Genomic DNA, 17,817 nt, shown 5'->3' with positions numbered 1-17,817 from the left:
GATTTATCAGTCTAAATATCCATAGGTCATTGTGCGACAAGTTAAACCAGAAAAAATACATAAACAAAAAATAAGTTTAATGAAATACTTGAAATGATTTCCAGAACACAAGAGAGTGAAGTGACCAGAATTAAACTGAATTGCACAGTGGTTTGTTTTCCTTTTTGTCAACATGATCTTAGGTGTTATTTGGTTTACCTTCTGTTCCAAACTGGATCTGTCCTTATGCGCAAAATGATATCCTTTTTAAATGAGGAAAAACACTCCAATGCATTTACCCTGCAAACCAATGTCTAATTGACACTGCAAACCAATGTCTCAAAAACACAGCCCTTCAGGGACCAACATCTGAACATTTTGACAGACATTTTTGTCAGTTATTATCCATGGAAAACGAACAAGACATTAACAGAACCAATGGAAGACGCTTTAACGCAAAGCATATCTTGCAAACTATAACAAAACTCTTGCAAAAAATATGTTGTTTCAGATGCGAATACACAAATACGCATGTTGGTAGGTCTATTCTATACTACTTTTACATTTGGCATTGAGTTATTTTGAAAATTCAGATCATCGTATCCAGTCGCAGTGCTGTACCAACTAAATGATGATAACAAAGCACATTACAAATGCCAATCCCAGGATGTATGGGATGCTTTCCATAATCTTAATGAAATTAATAAAAAAGTTAAGTCCGCCAATACTTGTAAGAGCCATTGAGATTTGGGAGAGTAAACACCCTGCAATGTAGGGTATGTCCCTCCTCTACGGTTCTCTGATTGGTCGAGAGCAGCTTTGACGACATATATTAACCCGAGCAGTCCTAAAGATGAAGCTGTGACATGGAGATCAAACGAAGGAATTCAACTGGTGTCGAGCAGTGAGCATGCACATCGCGTGCAACAGCATCAATTGGGGTTGGGGAGGCTTTGCAATTTTGCGTCTCACTTCATCTATTCCATCACTGCTTCGAAATTGATATAAAGTTTAGAAAAAGCGTGCACGACAGCGCAGTTACTCCACTGCATGGACTGTAATAGTCGATCATGGCAAATGGGCTTTCTCATGGAGTGTATGGACAACGAAGAATTCGTGCGTAAGTAGCTAACTTCTGCTAGGCTGTATTGTGCATACCCTCAGGTTTCCATCAACGTCGAGAGCTCCTCTACTTGATAGTATGTACAGCATGAACAATGTGCGTCAGTGAATGGAGACATTTAGGCCTATAATGGACAAACACTCGCTATTTTTCGTAAAAGTATAGTGACGAATCCCACGACTTGTATGGGGAGCTTAGCACTGCTGAAAGCATTGGGAAACGTTTGGATTTTGTCAAATACAAAACGCGTCGCCATTTGAGGGTTGCCGCTGAACCGTTAGGTGTGTGCCACAATGAGTTTAGTCGGTGGATTCCCTCACCACCCGGTGATGCATCACGATGGCTACTCCTTTGCTGCTGCGGCAGCGGCCAGTCGCTGTCATGAAGAAAACCCCTACTTTCATGGCTGGCTTATCAGTCACCCGGAGATGTCGCCGTCTGACTACAGTATGGCACCTTCGTATAGCCCAGAGTACACTACCGGGCCGCCCGGGTTGGACCACTCTCACTACGGAAGTGTCCCCGGCGCTGGCTCCGTCGGAATGGGACCCAGGCCAGTGAAACGGAGACCCACGGCGAACCGCAAGGAGAGACGCAGGACTCAGAGCATCAACAGTGCTTTTGCAGAACTCAGGGAATGTATTCCCAATGTACCCGCGGATACGAAGCTCTCAAAAATCAAGACGCTCCGCTTGGCTACGAGCTATATTGCCTACCTCATGGATATTCTGGATAAAGACGAGCAAAACGGAGAGGCAGAGGCCTTCAAAGCGGAATTCAAAAAGACAGACGCCAAAGAAGAGAGGCGAAAGAAAGAAATGGTAAGGATCATTGTGTGATTTAAAACAAAACAAAAACAAAAATCAGTTGCATCACCCAGCTCACTGTTTCTGTTTGCATATCCATTCATCTCCATGCGGTATTGATACTTATGCTTCAGGCACTTTGGTTGGGTGAAATAACTCTTCCCATGCCAGCATTATATTTGAAAGAAAAATAGGTATACACTGATCTGAACCTTTACCACATTACACAGTGTGTTTAACGGGAGGCTTAAGTGTGACATGTAGGCCCAAGAGTGTACTGCAGTGCACTGCTGTAAGTAGGCCTCATATTACTTAGAAACTAAACCACGTTTCTTTTGTTTTAACAGAGTGAAATTCTGAAAAGTTCAGGGAGCAGCAATGACAAGAAAACCAAAGGACGAACTGGCTGGCCGCAGCACGTCTGGGCTTTGGAACTGAAACAGTGAAAAACTACCCATGTCGCAGAGACTTGAAGTGGTGTCCTTTAGACTTAATTTGTACTCTCACTTTATTTAACGGAATATTTATGTGCAATTGCCCGCAACGAAGAGTGGATATTTGAAGAAAACCATTCCATAATAAAAAAGAAGGCGACCCCCTGGGTAAGGGACAGTGTTGTCCAATTTGTGGTAAATGTTTCCTTGTCCATGTGTGATTCAACCAGAAGTGTTTACCACTAAGGTGTTTGTGAAGTGAAGTGTAGATCTCTCTCTCTCTCTCTCTCTCTCTCTCTCTCTCTCTCTCTCTCTCTCTCTCTCTCTCTCTCTCTCTCTCTCTGGATATAAATAATATGTTTATCTGATGTCGTGATGCATTTCAACTGAAAATGTCATGAAGTGTTAAAAATGTCAATTTGTGGTCGTATAGTATTTGGTGGTGTTTTAAACAGCTGTTGACTCCACTGAAATGCACTTCCGTCCAGAGACATGGATCTTAATAATACTGCAGATGTAAACAATGTAATTAATTCAATAAACCACTGTGTTTTCAAACATCAAAAGTCCTTCGTGTTGCATGTATTGTACGGCACGTTATATTTTAACGTAATGGAACGCAAATGTTTAATTATTATAGGCATACGTACATTGTGTATAAATATGGGTTGGCCTACACTAGAGTCATTATCTTAAAATATTTTAATGTGTTCTAAATATGGAAATGAAAAGACGTGAAACTTAAAAAACTTTTAAAAAGTGTTGGCTTTCCTCTATCACCGGTGAAGTCAACTACATAGCATGCGTGCATTTAAAATCCCTTTTGCTAGTTTCCCACGAATTCTGTTGCCTGACATCTTGCATGTTTTCCTTATAGGTTTTAATAACTAACGCAGGTAGCCATTGTGTTGCAGCAAAATCCTCGATAAACAATGTCTTTTCAAACATTTCCATGATTTAAAAAAAATCCAGTGCGTAATTTCAAATTCTCATTTTACGCACACATTTCGCAGGCATTGTGTCATTACAATTTAAATTTGAGATGTGGCTTACCTTGCCCCAACACTCAAGACCCAGTTTGGGCCTAATCAGAAATCAGCAGTAGCTGATCTATCAATTATTTATAACAATTATAGATGTCGTGTCACTGGCACGGCTTGCGTAAACATGCTACCCTCGCCAAATAGCCTACATCACAAGCGAACACGAATTTACAAACACATTTTAATTGAAATGAAATGTTTTGCACATAATGTGCACAAAGACTAAGTATAAGGTTGCTTTGTTATAGTGTTTCGGTGTTAACACAGTATGTTCGTAACGTACATTCACCAGCAGCTTTACTTAGGCCTACACACTTGAAACTGATGCCCGAAGAAAAAGGCCCAAGTGCCAGTCGTACCACCAACGATATTAAACAAACACGTCATAAAAAATAAATTCCATTAGTGACAGTCCCTATGTTGTAGCAGTCAAACCAATGACAGCAGACAGTTTGGAGCCTACAGAAAATGCACGTGACGCAAAGAGCAGGGGGCAGAAGGGTCAGGACAAGGCAGTCTTGTCAAGAGGGGAAGACCCGCTATCGGATGCGCCTGTGATTGATAACCTGTCTATCTAAATATGGGATTAACATTCGGCACCGCTGCATATAGAAAAAGACGAAGAAATGGGCAAACTCGCAGGAAGTGTCTTACTTTTGGCCGTCATTATTAAATGATATCTAGGTCGGCAATCAGCGAGAAGATAATTAGTCACAAATGATTCCCACATTAAATATACACGCACATGACACTGAAGTGCTATTATAGATTAAAGAATGTAGACTCAGACCTAGATTTTTGTAAATCGACATTGATATCTACGGAGCCGTTAAGGCTACTTCAAAATTATATAATCACTTTTAAAGTTTTGCCTGAAAACCACACATTATGGTAGGCTTTACATACACACAGTGTTGGCCTATACGCATTCAGTCTGTACAATTGGCCGATGGTCTTGTTGATAATTATAGATAGCCCTAATTTGCTGTCTCTGTCAAGATGGCGTCGGAGATAGCAAGCTTATTAACAGGTCGCAATGTTGATTAAATGATAAGATAATCGCGTGACCTCAAAGTGACCTGCATGCCGCACCACAAATCGTTCAACTAGACTGGCAGTTAAAAACTGAACTACTTGGTCATTGCCATTTCTGGAGCATCTCTCCGGGATTAGCCTACTTGGATTTTATATAAGGCAGGTCAAGTGATAATCAAGGCCAATGTAGGTCTATTTCCCATAGCCTATTGTTCAGTTCCCAATACAAGTAGTAGGCTAGCGACACATCAATGGGGCCTATATTCATAATTCAACCCATATCCATGATGGCATTCAGGGAAACATCAAATCGGTCCTAATTTTAAAAAATATCTAAGTTATCTATTGTGTATATTCGCAAGTTCATTCATATTTTTTCAGCCCTTAAGAAGTTAAGACTTTGCTTAACATTAACTGGATCACATAGGATTTTGAAGCATGTGTACAAAATAAGACCCCTTTCTTGGTATCAGTGACATCTGTGAACGATTAGTTCATAAGGCCCTCCTCCAGAACCCCCACCCCACCTTTCCTCCGTGCTACAAAAGTCTGGTAGACATACTGACGTCAGATCAGACGGTGGAGAGACATTCTGCGCCTGAATTGGACGTAATGACGCCGTACGTTCACGAAATCGAGGGACGTTCAGCTTCATCTTTGGAATGCCATCTGTTATCTTAACAGTTCAGATATTTTCTACTAAAAGTGTTTTTCGCACAGACTTGTTCATAGAACACCAATTCGGAAAACCTAGCACACATTTAAAACTTGTGCTGTGTCTGAAATGGTGCGCTTGGGCACTTTGGACACTATTGGCTCGTTCAAAAAATCGAGAATCCCCAGAAAGCCGACCTAAAACCTCGGGAAAGTGGGAGTGAACATTTGGTGACGCAATGTCAGATCGATAATTATCGAGGTTGATCTCTGGCGGAAGTATAGAAGAACGAGTTCCCGAGCTTGTATTTTGTGTGACGACACACGCATCATCAACATGGCGCCCATGCATGCAACTGACATGTAAACAGTATCACAAATGCTAAAATATCATCTTGTAATCACTATCAACAACACCAGTCAATGTCATTCAATTGCAGATGCTCATATGTCAGTAATGCTGGTCTCTGGCTGTTTAATTTAGCTTACTTCAGCTAAAATTATATGTCGTGGGTGTGGAGGCTCAAGGTGAGGTGAAAAAAAGAAAAGAGAACCAAAACAAAACACGCATGAATCCCGATTGTTCCGGGATCAGTGGCGTTCATGCGCCAAACTCCAGAACTCGATTGTCATGTGAGCAGTGTCGTCAGCTGTCTCAAGAGGTCCCGAGCTGGTGAAGGCAACATATATGTCAGTGCGTAATTAATACGCCACGCGCACTGAAACATGAACACTGAATTGTACAAGTGCACATTTGAGATCCAGCATTGGGCCTACATAACATGAAATGGGTTGAAACCTTGTCCTCTTTTTAGCTCAAGCCCAATAATCATTTTGTTAGACTGTTGTTATTTCACATTATTAATAAATGCAACACTATTATTATTATTATTATTATTATTATTATTATTATTATTATTATTATTATTGATGATGATAATGATGATGATGCGTAAAGCACGGGATCACAGGCATGGTTTCCCATGACCTTTTACACCTGCTGCAGAAAAACATTTTACTGTATCGATGAGATTTAGCCTTCATGACAAATGCCACACATAGCATGGTAGACATGACACTATATTTGTTAATAATCATATTTGTGGCAGTGTGGAAGACTATTCAATGGCAATGGTACGCTAATAGGCTACTATAGTACGGCATTGGCTAACAGTGCATCAAAACGCCAGTATCACTGTACCTGAAAAAGTTTATTGATAGCTTGTCCGTGATAATGCCCATGGCCTGCGTAAAGTGCGAAAAGGTTACCACAGAAAGTCACCAAATATTCCGTATCCCCATTAATGGAATGTTAAACTAAACAAATGACTGGTGTGTTGTTTATTCATCATGTAACCTTGGCTTTATAGCCTACAATAATGTATTTAATGTCTTGATATGTACTCCGTCCGTCTTGATAAACAACAGGCATGCTCCAGAACAATACTGTCAGGTGGGGGAAAAAACATCCCTCAACCAGCATTAGCCGAAATTGTTCAGGGGATTATCGCTGGTACAGTTGGGGTGTTTAACTTTACTTTGGAATGCTATTTGAGATGTCCATTTATCGGTAGCTTGAATGTTAACCCAATTCACAGTTTTTCAAAGAGCCACACTTACTGGGCTTAACCTGTTTTATGGGACCTGGCGATTGTTACATAGATAAATGGGCCTGTAAGATGTCACGGACTGCGCAACTTCCAAATCAACTGAACACCATCATGAATCTCTCTGCGCGACGTAGTCACTGATTACTTCGTAAATATTGCAGTGAAAGCAGACAACCAGACGATCGACTTCGCTTTTGCCGAACTGTACTTTTTGGAGAATGTTGTGCAGAGGATCAGGCCCGTGCCCTATGGTGCTGTCAGTTGTGACAGTTCCCAGATGGACCCCGCTACTGTACGTGAGATTGAGTTTCTCACAAAAAACTCCCTCTCCACCCAAACCGTCTTCAAAACCTTGTTCAAGCACTACAGCTCCTTGGCTCCCCAGACACCGGCTCCTCTGCTTGAGAACTGGGCATTACCGGACGAAACTCGGGCAGGATGAATGTCACGCTTGAATGGTGAACAAACCTTACACTTTCGCCTGGGGTAAGTTGAGATATGTTTTCTATATATTGTGTCATCAACAATAACGACAATAATAATAATATTAATAATTATTATAATTATAATAATTCACTACTTTCGAACTGCAAATTCTGCGAATGTAACGCACAATTTAGAGTACCTTTTCTACACAAAAGTACACAGAAGATCCGATGTGTAGTCTACGTTTTCATTTAGTCTGCTTTCCTCGAGAACATCAACTGATTAACTGCAAAATAAAAGAGTTGTGGGTGAGCTATATAATTTGTTTGGATCTACGCATGTGGAGTCAACACAGAGCAGGTACAACTGAATTCATTGGCAGCAATTTCCTAGCCTCGCCTACATCGACATCGAACTATGTGTAAGAGTAGGGTACTGAGGGGAGACTTACGCTGACCTACTTTTTGTCGAGTCTGCTTCGACTGCGCCCGTGCCTTCCGCAAAGGACCTCTGCTCCTTCGCCTTGACTTATAGGCCGCATTAGTTTCTCATAGCATACTATCGAGGAAATTACATACTATTTTCCATAAGACCGACTTAAGCTGTGAATGATGCCTGAAGCTGTCGTGACATAGCTTGAAACTATTTGGAATTCTATTGAGATTCTCGCGCGCTATTCGCCAGTTAGTTATTGCGCGGTAAGTGTGAGTAGTACAGGCAGACCTCCCAAGTGGATGCGGCATGTGTGTCATTTCAAGGGACTCCGCTAACACTCCATTTATCCGGCAAAGCAGGAGGCGACTGTTCTGTTTTGTCGGTGATAAACATTTAAAACCTTTAAACGGGAGCATAAATCTGGTCCTGACCGCGCGAAAAACACTCACCAGAAAATGGCCTTTTTTCTGAACGGCATGATTCAGGTGAGCCTTGGTATTCAGGAATGAAACACACAGGCAAAGACTGTTTTATTTTCGAAACTTGACATGCAGTTCTTGAATGGAGAGGGAGCCAGGATAAATAAAAAGGAAATATGTCCAGCTTGTAGGCCTAAGGAAACTTATTTTACGCAAACGCATCGAAGCCCTGAATGAATAAAATAAGTATATGTGTTGATCCACTGAACAATATCCAGGAATGAACTATTAACTATAAGCTTTCTTATGATTGTATGGTCGGTTGTTTCATCTTTGTGATAAAACGTCGGAGGATGATGTTTTGGAACGATGAAATGCAATAGAAACCTTGATATGGGCAGAGGAAGACTGCTCGTAACAGAGGGTCATGGTCTGACTTTGCACTCCATCCATCCGCGCGCCTGGCACAAAAGATTGAAGGACTTAGGTCAACTATTAGGACTGCTTAATGGTTTCTTTATAGCTGTTAATATTGGACAAATGAAACTGTACGGATGAGCAAAATAGTCAATAAATGCGTAGCTAAATGTATTTTAATATTTTGCCTCTAAAAGTGCGCTGTGAACTAAGTTCATATGGATAGGTCAATAATTATGGCAGGACACAATGACTGTGTAATTAAATGTAATAGTTGTGTTTTCTCAACTAATCACCGCAGATTGACATCTTGTGACCTCTAATGATCTATCTTGCATACAGAGCGCTGAAGACTGATCAGAATTATGAGGTTGAGAAAATAAATAATGCAACATAGGCCCTATAACATGTATAACAATGTTTTCCCGTAGATGTCACTGCGGTGATGATCATGCTCAATGCAAATTAAGGGTGAAATTGGGCATCTTGGTTATTTATTTATTTCTAAATGACCTCGATACAACTACACCAACGGTTCTATTACCAATGCATGTAGCCACGGTTAAGAGTTGGTATGCGTAAAACGCAAAGATGCATTGCAAGAAATCAACGTAAAAAGGCCTATCTGCAATGTGTTTTTTTTTCGTCGGCAGTGAATGGGTCCACTCGGCGTACAATGAACTCTTATTAATCTACATATTCATAGCATGCACTAAATTATAGTTTAATAAATATAGTTCGAAGGGGATCTGTTCAGACATTAACAACCAATGATGCGTCAATGCGTGTGAAGACATTTCAGCGTTTGGTCACGTTTGCGCATCATACATCAGCGTACAATCCTCAGTTAAATACGACGGTGATGAATGTTAACCAGTCAATTATTAATATCTCGAATATTGCCATGGATTGGATTTAATTTCTTACGGAAAACTGTATCTGACCTTGTTTGCGCTCGTTTTGTAACAATGGCTGATGCTACAACAGCAAATACAAAAAACAAATAAACTGTGTTGCATGACTTACAGTAGATAAAGCTGCAAACACCAAAAGAGATTCTATGTCTTTTAATGCAATAATAATTAGAATATAAATTGAACAGGTAAAGCCTTCAAAAGGACGAATGACGAATAATTAATCATTCTCCAGCCATATAATCACCAGATGCCATTCTCAAGTCACAGCAGGATGCACTACCATCTTGCCTACAGATGGGACTGGTCTTGGATAACCCATGGTGCTCATATCACCAAAGTAGCAACCCTTTCCTTATCGCATCCTAACAGTAGAATAATAGTAAATATCACATTATCAAGATGTGTGTGTGTGTGTGTGTGTGTGTGTGTGTGTGTGTGTGTGTGTGTGTGTGTGTGTGTGTGTGTGTGTGTGTGTGTGTGTGTGTGTGTGTGTGTGAAGTTGAACTCCTTGATATGTACCCCATACCTTAACTCTCTTCCACTACTAAACACACAACTCTATGCATTCATGGAAGCTGATGGAAACATCTGTTAGTGCACAGTGTGTGTGTGTGACTGTACCTAGGGCCAGTATAAATGACTTCATATGGCAAGCAGGAAAATATGAAAGAGATTAATTCATTTCAAACTGGGTCCGGTGGGTCAAGGGCAGAGCCAATAAGCAGAGCCAACGGGCCTCTCAAAGGATCCTTCATATATTTGACTACATTGGAACTTATTTCTGTAAATTGTACTGGAATCCAAGTAAATGGCACGGTACTGTATGTGTAGTTGCCTTAAAACGGCACTTTTACATGGTGAATCATTCAGGTAAATGTTTCCAAGGATATCGGCCTATGGTGTGGACATTTGTACCTCATTGTCATTTTATACCTTAGTGTCATTTTCTGATTATCATTTTCTTGGCTAATAATACATAGTCTTTGGGTCACATTATTTGGAATAGAATACTTTAAAGGACAACTGAACTATTTTCAACACTAAGCCAGTTCTCTGAGTTGACTACAATGTTTTAGAGTTCCCCTCACCATTTATTTCATGTTTGCCGCTGTCTTTGTTACTTGGCTAATTTGGATTTTGTCTCAACCGTCTTTAGAATGGCCGCCTATGGGCATGTCCAAATATGTTCCTAAAACCACACTAAACATTTTGTTTCAAGAATGTGCAACTCACCAAGTGTTCAGGGATATTCACTGGTATCCCATAACTATTTTTGTAGTGAAACATGGCTTCTGTTGTGTTTTATGTAGCATTTTGTAAATGCATTTTTTTTATTTTAATTCGCAAAATTGTGAATAAAACAGGGCAAAAGCCATATTTTGCCTTCAAACGTGTTGGGGAATGCCAGAGAATACCCCTACCCACTTAGTGAAATGCATACTTCAAGGTGTTTTTAAAAACATATTTGGACATGCCCATAGACGGCTATTATAAAGCCAATTGAGACCATTCTATATAAACCAAATAATGGAGACAGCAGCAAACATGAAAAAAAAAAACTGTGAGGGGGGATCGAAAACATTGAAGACGACTCAAAAAAGGGGCTTAATGTTCAAAATAATGCAGTTGTCCTAAGTTTTACAACGCATAATTCAAAGCCGTATAATTTGCCATTGTTTGTGCTTTTTCGTCATAATAGTTACAAACGTTGCATAGGCTACCTACACCAGGTGAATTTACGTATTATCCCAAAAAAGGTTCTGAACAAGGTTCCGTGTTTAAGGTCTGCTGCAGTGTAGTGAAATGTAAACACCACTTCATCATCAGCGCATGCACAGTAAATTCTGCAGTGCTCATTTAACACTTAGAGAGTTCATTTGAGTCCATTTGGACTTAAATTAACTCTGTAAGTGTTGAATTAACACCACAACATTTACTGTGTGCTTGCACAAGGTGATGCGAGGAATGTGTACTGTACACCTCAAAAGTTCCCAAGCGTCTCCCAAGCGTTTATTTTCCCTCTGCGAGCACGAAGCTATGTCAGGGGGCCATAGGGAGCACAGAGAGCACTGATGATGGCAACAGCCTGAAACGTCTGCTCTACCCTGCTCTAATAAAAAAACTCCTTGTGCTTGACCTTTGTGTCTTGTTTAGTGTGCGAACCTGCTCCTACCTTATATTTTACTTCTTTTGGGTCCACGCACCTAGTTAATTTTCGCAACATCTAGAGCGCAACAATACCCTTACCTCCTGGGGCCCATAGGGAGCATGTCATGCGTTTGTTTGGTTGGTCTCATTAGAGCCACAGGATGCTACAGAGGGCTGATTCCAGCATCCTCCAGCTCCGGCTGTCAGTCAGTTGAGGAGCTCGGAGCGGAGGATGGAGCGTCCCGTCCAGGCCGTCCAGGCCGGGGCCAGGTTCCCCTCTCATTCATCATGGGCAGTAATGGAGAGTTTCTGGAGCGCCCTGTGGCTGCCTGTGTTTAACCACAGCGATGACAGCAATCCCCTTTCTCCTGCTCGCACGCTCTTTTTTGTGCTTCTCAATTTATCCCTGTTCCCCTATATCTTTCTCTGTCTCACATGCACAAGCAAACACACACTATTTTCAACTGAGCCCCAAATACATATTTTAGAAACTTAAATAAATTAGTCACGAAATCCAATGGATACTCTCTCTCTCTCTCTCTCTCTCTCTCTCTCTCTCTCTCTCTCTCTCTCTCTCTCTCTCTCTCTCTCTCTCTCTCTCTCTGACACACACACACACACACACACGCACACACACACACACACACACCATCTTTAAATTGTATCGTTGATTACATCAGAATCAAAATACCTAACATGCTCTCAATAGGACTGCTTTCATTTCATGCATCGAATCCATCCTTCCTCTGTCCGGAAAGTAAGCTACAGATTCTTGCACACAAGGCAAGATATCCCTGGGCATGTCACCAGGATGATTTATGAGCACACATAGCATACTTCTTCTTCTGGCATACTTCCTGGTCCTAATTAGCCCGATGAGCGCATTATTCTTTAGCTGTTTTACATTTACACTTGTGAACGCCATCAGTAAGTTCACAGGATTTTTCCAATAGTCCACTTAGCTGCATCCCTGCCTGACCTTTGACCCGCTGATGCCCACTTATGTCCATGACCCAAAGTGCAGATCCGAGCTACCAGACATTTATCTCAAGCCTTTTCAATGACTCAGCTTTCACAGGTTAAGCCCACATAATACCACATGGTATATTTTTGTTCTTGCTTATTGAGATCAAAAGAGACTTACTGCTGTGGCTCATTTGTTGCAGTCTGAGTGTCACGTTCGCTCTTTGAAAGCGTTTGGTGTCGTCCATAGTCTTAGCCAATTGTCCCTAAAAGTATGCTTTCAAGAGATGCGAGTCGTTTATCCAAATGAACACCTGCTTACGGACCCGACTGGCAAATATAAATATACATTTTATAAATTACATGCAATACTATTTACGCCTCGCACGCGCACGCACTTTGGGAGATACCGACAGAGCATGGGCTCAAGAGACGCGCATGACGATTAATCACAATCGGCGAAAGCAAATTCAGCATGGGATTTTTCATCCATATGTTTGACCAACAAGGCATCCTGCCCTAAGTACTTTCTCTTATCATAGAAGTAGCCTCATTTGAGGATGAAAAGGATGCAGCCTGCGATTAAGCAAAGTATAATTAGACAGGGGCGCACGCCTGCGTGGGTTTGTCATTTTGGTTACTCCTTGTTGCATGAGCGTGAGGATTCCAAATCATTGTTTTCTATTTACACTAGGCTACCTGATGTATCCCACACACCCTTTTACAACGTGAGATGTCCTTGTACTCTCCTCCTGCAATATATGATAGGTTGGTGTTTGTCAGTATGTCCCGCTGACCCAGATGAAACTCACTGTTGTGCGGCACAGATGTATCCAGTTTTAAGTTGTGCACGACCCACATGACGCTGTCAGGAAATCTAAGATTGCTCGTGTCGAGAGGTAGGCTACCTGACGAGATGCATATAATTGAAATTCAAATGCTTATTTTGGCCATTCCAATCAAGGCCGCTTTTGCGTTTTCTCTTTTTTTTCTCTCTCTTGCAGGCGAATGGCACATTTCACCAGCCAACACATTTTAATTCACAGTTGGAAAATGTTCATCACGTATATTTTCGACAGCATAGGCCTAGGTCTGCTGCATCATCACCGTAGTTTAGTTTGTGGTGTAATAGGAGATAGGCTACATTTTTCACTGTCCAACAAACTTGCATGGGTAGATCATAAAAAAGACATATCCCTAGATGGACATGAATTCGAAATTCGAGTATTATTTTAACTTGGCCTATATAATTAATTAGGCCTAGATGATTTTAGCAGCATGTGCTTTATCATTTTCATTTAATTTTTAACGTAGCCATAGTCGCATGATCATAGTCGCATGACTGTTCTATGCTTTTGAACTCTTTTGGACCACGCGCAACCGCGCAAAGTCATATGTAGTAGAGTAGGCTATTCAACATTAAGAATGGTCAAGGAAACGGACATGCGACCATTCCGCATCAAACGTTTTGGCTTTTTGTCGTCGTTTCCATTATTTTTGGATACCTGACGCTTTGTGGATTTAATCGGACTGTGGATTTAACGCAACTTTATTTATCGCTACCCCTCAGAACAGGGAGTCCTACATCTGCTGAACCCTTTCAAGAGCATGCAGGCTATTGATTTAATAGGTAGGAGGCAGATTGATTTCTGACCGCTTGGCCCCAGTTTTATTGGTCACGGAACGTAAGGGTCTCACGGGTGGCCTGACTGCCAGGACAACGAGTTGACATTTTTTGACGACCTGTAAACCGTTTTTGATCATGATGTGGTTTTCTGCTAAGTTAAAAGACGAGAAATGTCAGTTCTGTAACTAAAAAAGGCCTATGTTAGTTTGGCGGACATAAGTCACCTGTGTAACCTATAACGCAGTGCCAAATAAGCTGTTGGGAGGAGAATGATTGTTTGTCCAACACCTACATGTGAAACCCAAAGGCCTATAATTATTTTGTAAGGCCACGAAAATCACACTATGCAAATGTCATGCATTTCACTGAAACCAGGGAATGAATTGAAGTGCAGCCTTCTCGAAAAAAAAGTTCTACCATGCTGCGAACTCCCTCTCCTCCCATCCTGTCAGATACTTAGCAATAGCACCAACATTCCACCGTAATGTCGTCAAATAGGCTCCATCCAAATGGGTAGAGTTAGTCATAGCAGGGTCTCAGCTGGAAATACAACTCTATCAGTTTATCGTATTGCTATTCAGCTTAAATGTCCAAAGTCTGTTAACATATTGTGCAATATCCAAATATGCAATTGTAACCATATAACTTCACTACACCTAATGCTGTCATGACGCATGCGCTCCCCATGTCCTTTGATGATTTCGAAACAAGCTGTGTCCATATAAAAATGTTCGTTGGAACGGGTTGCTGGAAAGGTAGATGCAGAATGGTGGTTGCAAGGGAGCACAAAAGCCCATTTGTTGCGAATGCGCAGTGAATAGTGGTGGCACGGGCTTGTTTTGGTGCAGTGACAAGGAATCATAAACAGAGGCCTCCCCCTGGTCTGCATCATGAGCACACTGACACACACACATACTCTCTCTCACATACACAGGCTCGCGCGCACACACACACACACACACACACACACACACACACACACACACACACACACACACACACACACACACACACACACACACACACGCCTAGACATACTCACACACACACATACGCATATACACAGACTCTGCACCACCTCCACCCTCTACACCCCCAGACACTAGTGATAACCAGTGTTTTAAGATTCCTGAGCCGTGAGAATTTATCAGCCCAGACGTCGGGCTGAAAAATGCCCAGTCCCCCAACCATAACCCCCCCAACCCCCACCCCCACCCCCACCCACACATACACCTTTCCCTAGTGCTCCCTATCACTCCTTCCTGCTACGCTCCCATGAGATACTTCAACTGTTCAGGAGAAAGTGCATTTGGGGGGACTAACACAGCTCCACCTACGGTTTCATTCATACCAAGGCATTCCCTGAAGTAATCAGTCAGTGCTTTGAAAAAATTCCTTTGCCGTTATGTCACCGCCCAGAAGGAGCAAACACCCAGACCTCTGCGATGGAGATGAAAAAAGGAGCTCCCTGCATTGTGCCTGATGGACACAGGGCCGCCGCAAGACATAAGCAGAGTACGCAGAGTGCTTAGGGCACCAACCAGGGCTTGGGGCACCAACCAGGGCTTAGGGCACCAACCACTATGCCCCCAAAATTGGGGCCTCTTAAATTGAGATTGACTAAAAAACGTCATGAAAAAAAAATATTGAAATACATTACAAAACATTTCTGTATTAGTTAATAGATTATTATTGCTATTATTATCATTATTATTATTATTATTATTATTTAAACATGATGGGGGGCCTGACCAGTTATGCTAAGGGCCTCCAAAATCTTAGCAGCGGCCCTGGATGGACTTGAGGGTTTGTGATGCAGGCTTTTGCTGAACTTAGCCTTGCTTGGAAAAGGGATCTCTACCGGGGTTGGATTCCAAAGGAGAAGTGTGCCCACATCCGCTTCTTGGTCTAAACACTCAGAAAACGTGCTATAATCTCCCTACCCTTTTAGATGCTAGCAGGGCACCTTTGTAATATCGGAGACGACCCTGCGTGCTACACTCACAAGTTTGAAGTATGGACTGCCCTCGCAAAGCATATTCTGCAGGCTTTACTAATGTAACGGAAGTGGTGTCTAAAAAACAACAACATAAGAAATAACAACAACGAATAAGAGAAATATGGAGATATACAAAGATGTAGAGATTAGAACTCTTAATACAATGAAACAGCAGATCTATCTATTGGGAGCCTTTCCTCCGTTGGCAGTGATCAGTTGCACTGACGTATATTACAGAGGATTGACGTCTCTTTGTAGCCCGCAGCGCTCTCCCCAACCTTTTGAAGAGCATGCGAGGCTTACAGCTGTGCTCTTATGATAGTTGTAACTGAAACTGTGCAGTCACATGAGACCCCCTCACCCCGAACCCCACCCCCTTGCATTTGAAGTTGACAAGTGAAATAGTTATGATTGATGAGGTTTCATTTAGCCAAATAAAAATCCACTTTTGGCGAAGAAAGGGAGTCTTTAAAATGAATCATCAGTAGTACATCATTAGTGATATCAATGTGCAACTTTCATTTACTATTGTTGTTGTTGTTATTATATTGTTATTATTTTTGCCGTTGCTATTTTTATCATTATCCCATTTGGGTTTGTATTACAGCCACTAAGATGGGCAATAGGAGAAACATAGATTATGATGTTAAATTGCAATATTATGTATGAATATAATATAAATTCTTGTAATACTGTATCAGGATTTAAAGATGTGTATAATATATGCATTTAATTTTAATGTCCAAATGCAAAACAAATATTGTGTAATCAAAGGGAATGGCATCCTTGCAAAGAAAAAAACATGACAGTTAGTGTTGACCCTAGAATGTGCTTTCCATTGACAATATTCCGTCTCTGGTCTGTGTCAGTGGTGTAGTTTACTTTTTTGTGGTGGGTATACTGTATATTTGAGCATTTTTTGAAGTGGGTATACTGTATATATTTGTCCTATTCTAAGTAATGGATCAATCAATTTTAAGTGGATATACTGAAATTTTGAAGTGGATATACTGCGTATACCTGCATTCTACGTAGACTACACCACTGGCCATTGTATAGACTTACAGTGTACATGCTATCTGTGCATCATAGTGCTACACAAGAAACCGAATTATAGAAGAGAAGAGGTAACAACTTCATGATTTCCTGTTCTAACTCTAGATGGAAGAGAGGGAAAGTAAAAGAAAGGTTTTGAGGAATTGACGTCAGCAAACGGGACCATGCAAATGAAACTCCCCTTCACCCCTTCTTCCTTTCCACACACACACACACACACACACACACACACACACACACACACACACACACACACACACACACACACACACACACACACACACACACACACACACCAAGAACAATGACCAAAATCATAAATTTCAGACAGCCCCTGCCAGACTTCAGGAAAGCTGATGATGCAGCCAAGGGCTTGTCTTTTACAGGGACCAGCTGATGGTTATGGGCAACTTCTAAACATAAACCATACGCAACGACTGAGAAGGGGAAAGGATCACTTGCTCCTGATGAACAGACAAATGAAAGCCTGATATGTGACAGTTATGTCCGTCTGGAGTATGACGATAATGACAAGAGGAAAATGCCTGTTCCTTGCCTGGACCGAGTCAAAAGAAAGCCCTCATGCTCGTGAAAATAAACATATCACCACCACTATTCAATACATACAACACCCTGTTTGTAGATACTCCATGGACAGCCTGCCGAATGTGAATGGACTTACAGTATGGCCTGCCTGCTGTATGACGGCTTCACAACTGGCAGTGT

At 41.5% G+C, this 17,817-nt stretch overlaps 1 protein-coding gene across 1 annotated transcript; it reads left to right on the top strand.

Annotated features, from left to right (window-relative positions):
- Nucleotides 1-852: 852 nt before the first annotated feature.
- On the top strand, nt 853-2,902 carry hand2 (heart and neural crest derivatives expressed 2). The gene is made up of 2 exons (XM_063193011.1): nt 853-1,923; nt 2,256-2,902. The coding sequence occupies exons 1-2, from the start codon at nt 1,396-1,398 to the stop codon at nt 2,352-2,354; spliced, it is 627 nt and encodes a 208-aa protein (XP_063049081.1). The 5' UTR covers nt 853-1,395; the 3' UTR covers nt 2,355-2,902.
- Nucleotides 2,903-17,817: the final 14,915 nt, after the last annotated feature.

Source organism: Engraulis encrasicolus, unplaced genomic scaffold, assembly GCF_034702125.1.
Source record: "Engraulis encrasicolus isolate BLACKSEA-1 unplaced genomic scaffold, IST_EnEncr_1.0 scaffold_27_np1212, whole genome shotgun sequence".
NCBI classification, from domain to species: Eukaryota; Metazoa; Chordata; class Actinopteri; order Clupeiformes; family Engraulidae; genus Engraulis; species Engraulis encrasicolus.
The sequence above is the reverse complement of the archived record's forward strand: the minus strand, read 5'-3'. Positions and strand labels throughout refer to the sequence as shown.

Bases quoted from the DNA above. Each gene is read 5' to 3' on its own strand.
- hand2 (XM_063193011.1), top strand. From the start codon at position 1,396: ATGAGTTTAGTCGGTGGATTCCCTCACCACCCGGTGATGCATCACGAT. The intron at 1,924-2,255 runs GTAAGGATCATT...TTGTTTTAACAG, and splicing joins AGAGGCGAAAGAAAGAAATG to AGTGAAATTCTGAAAAGTTC.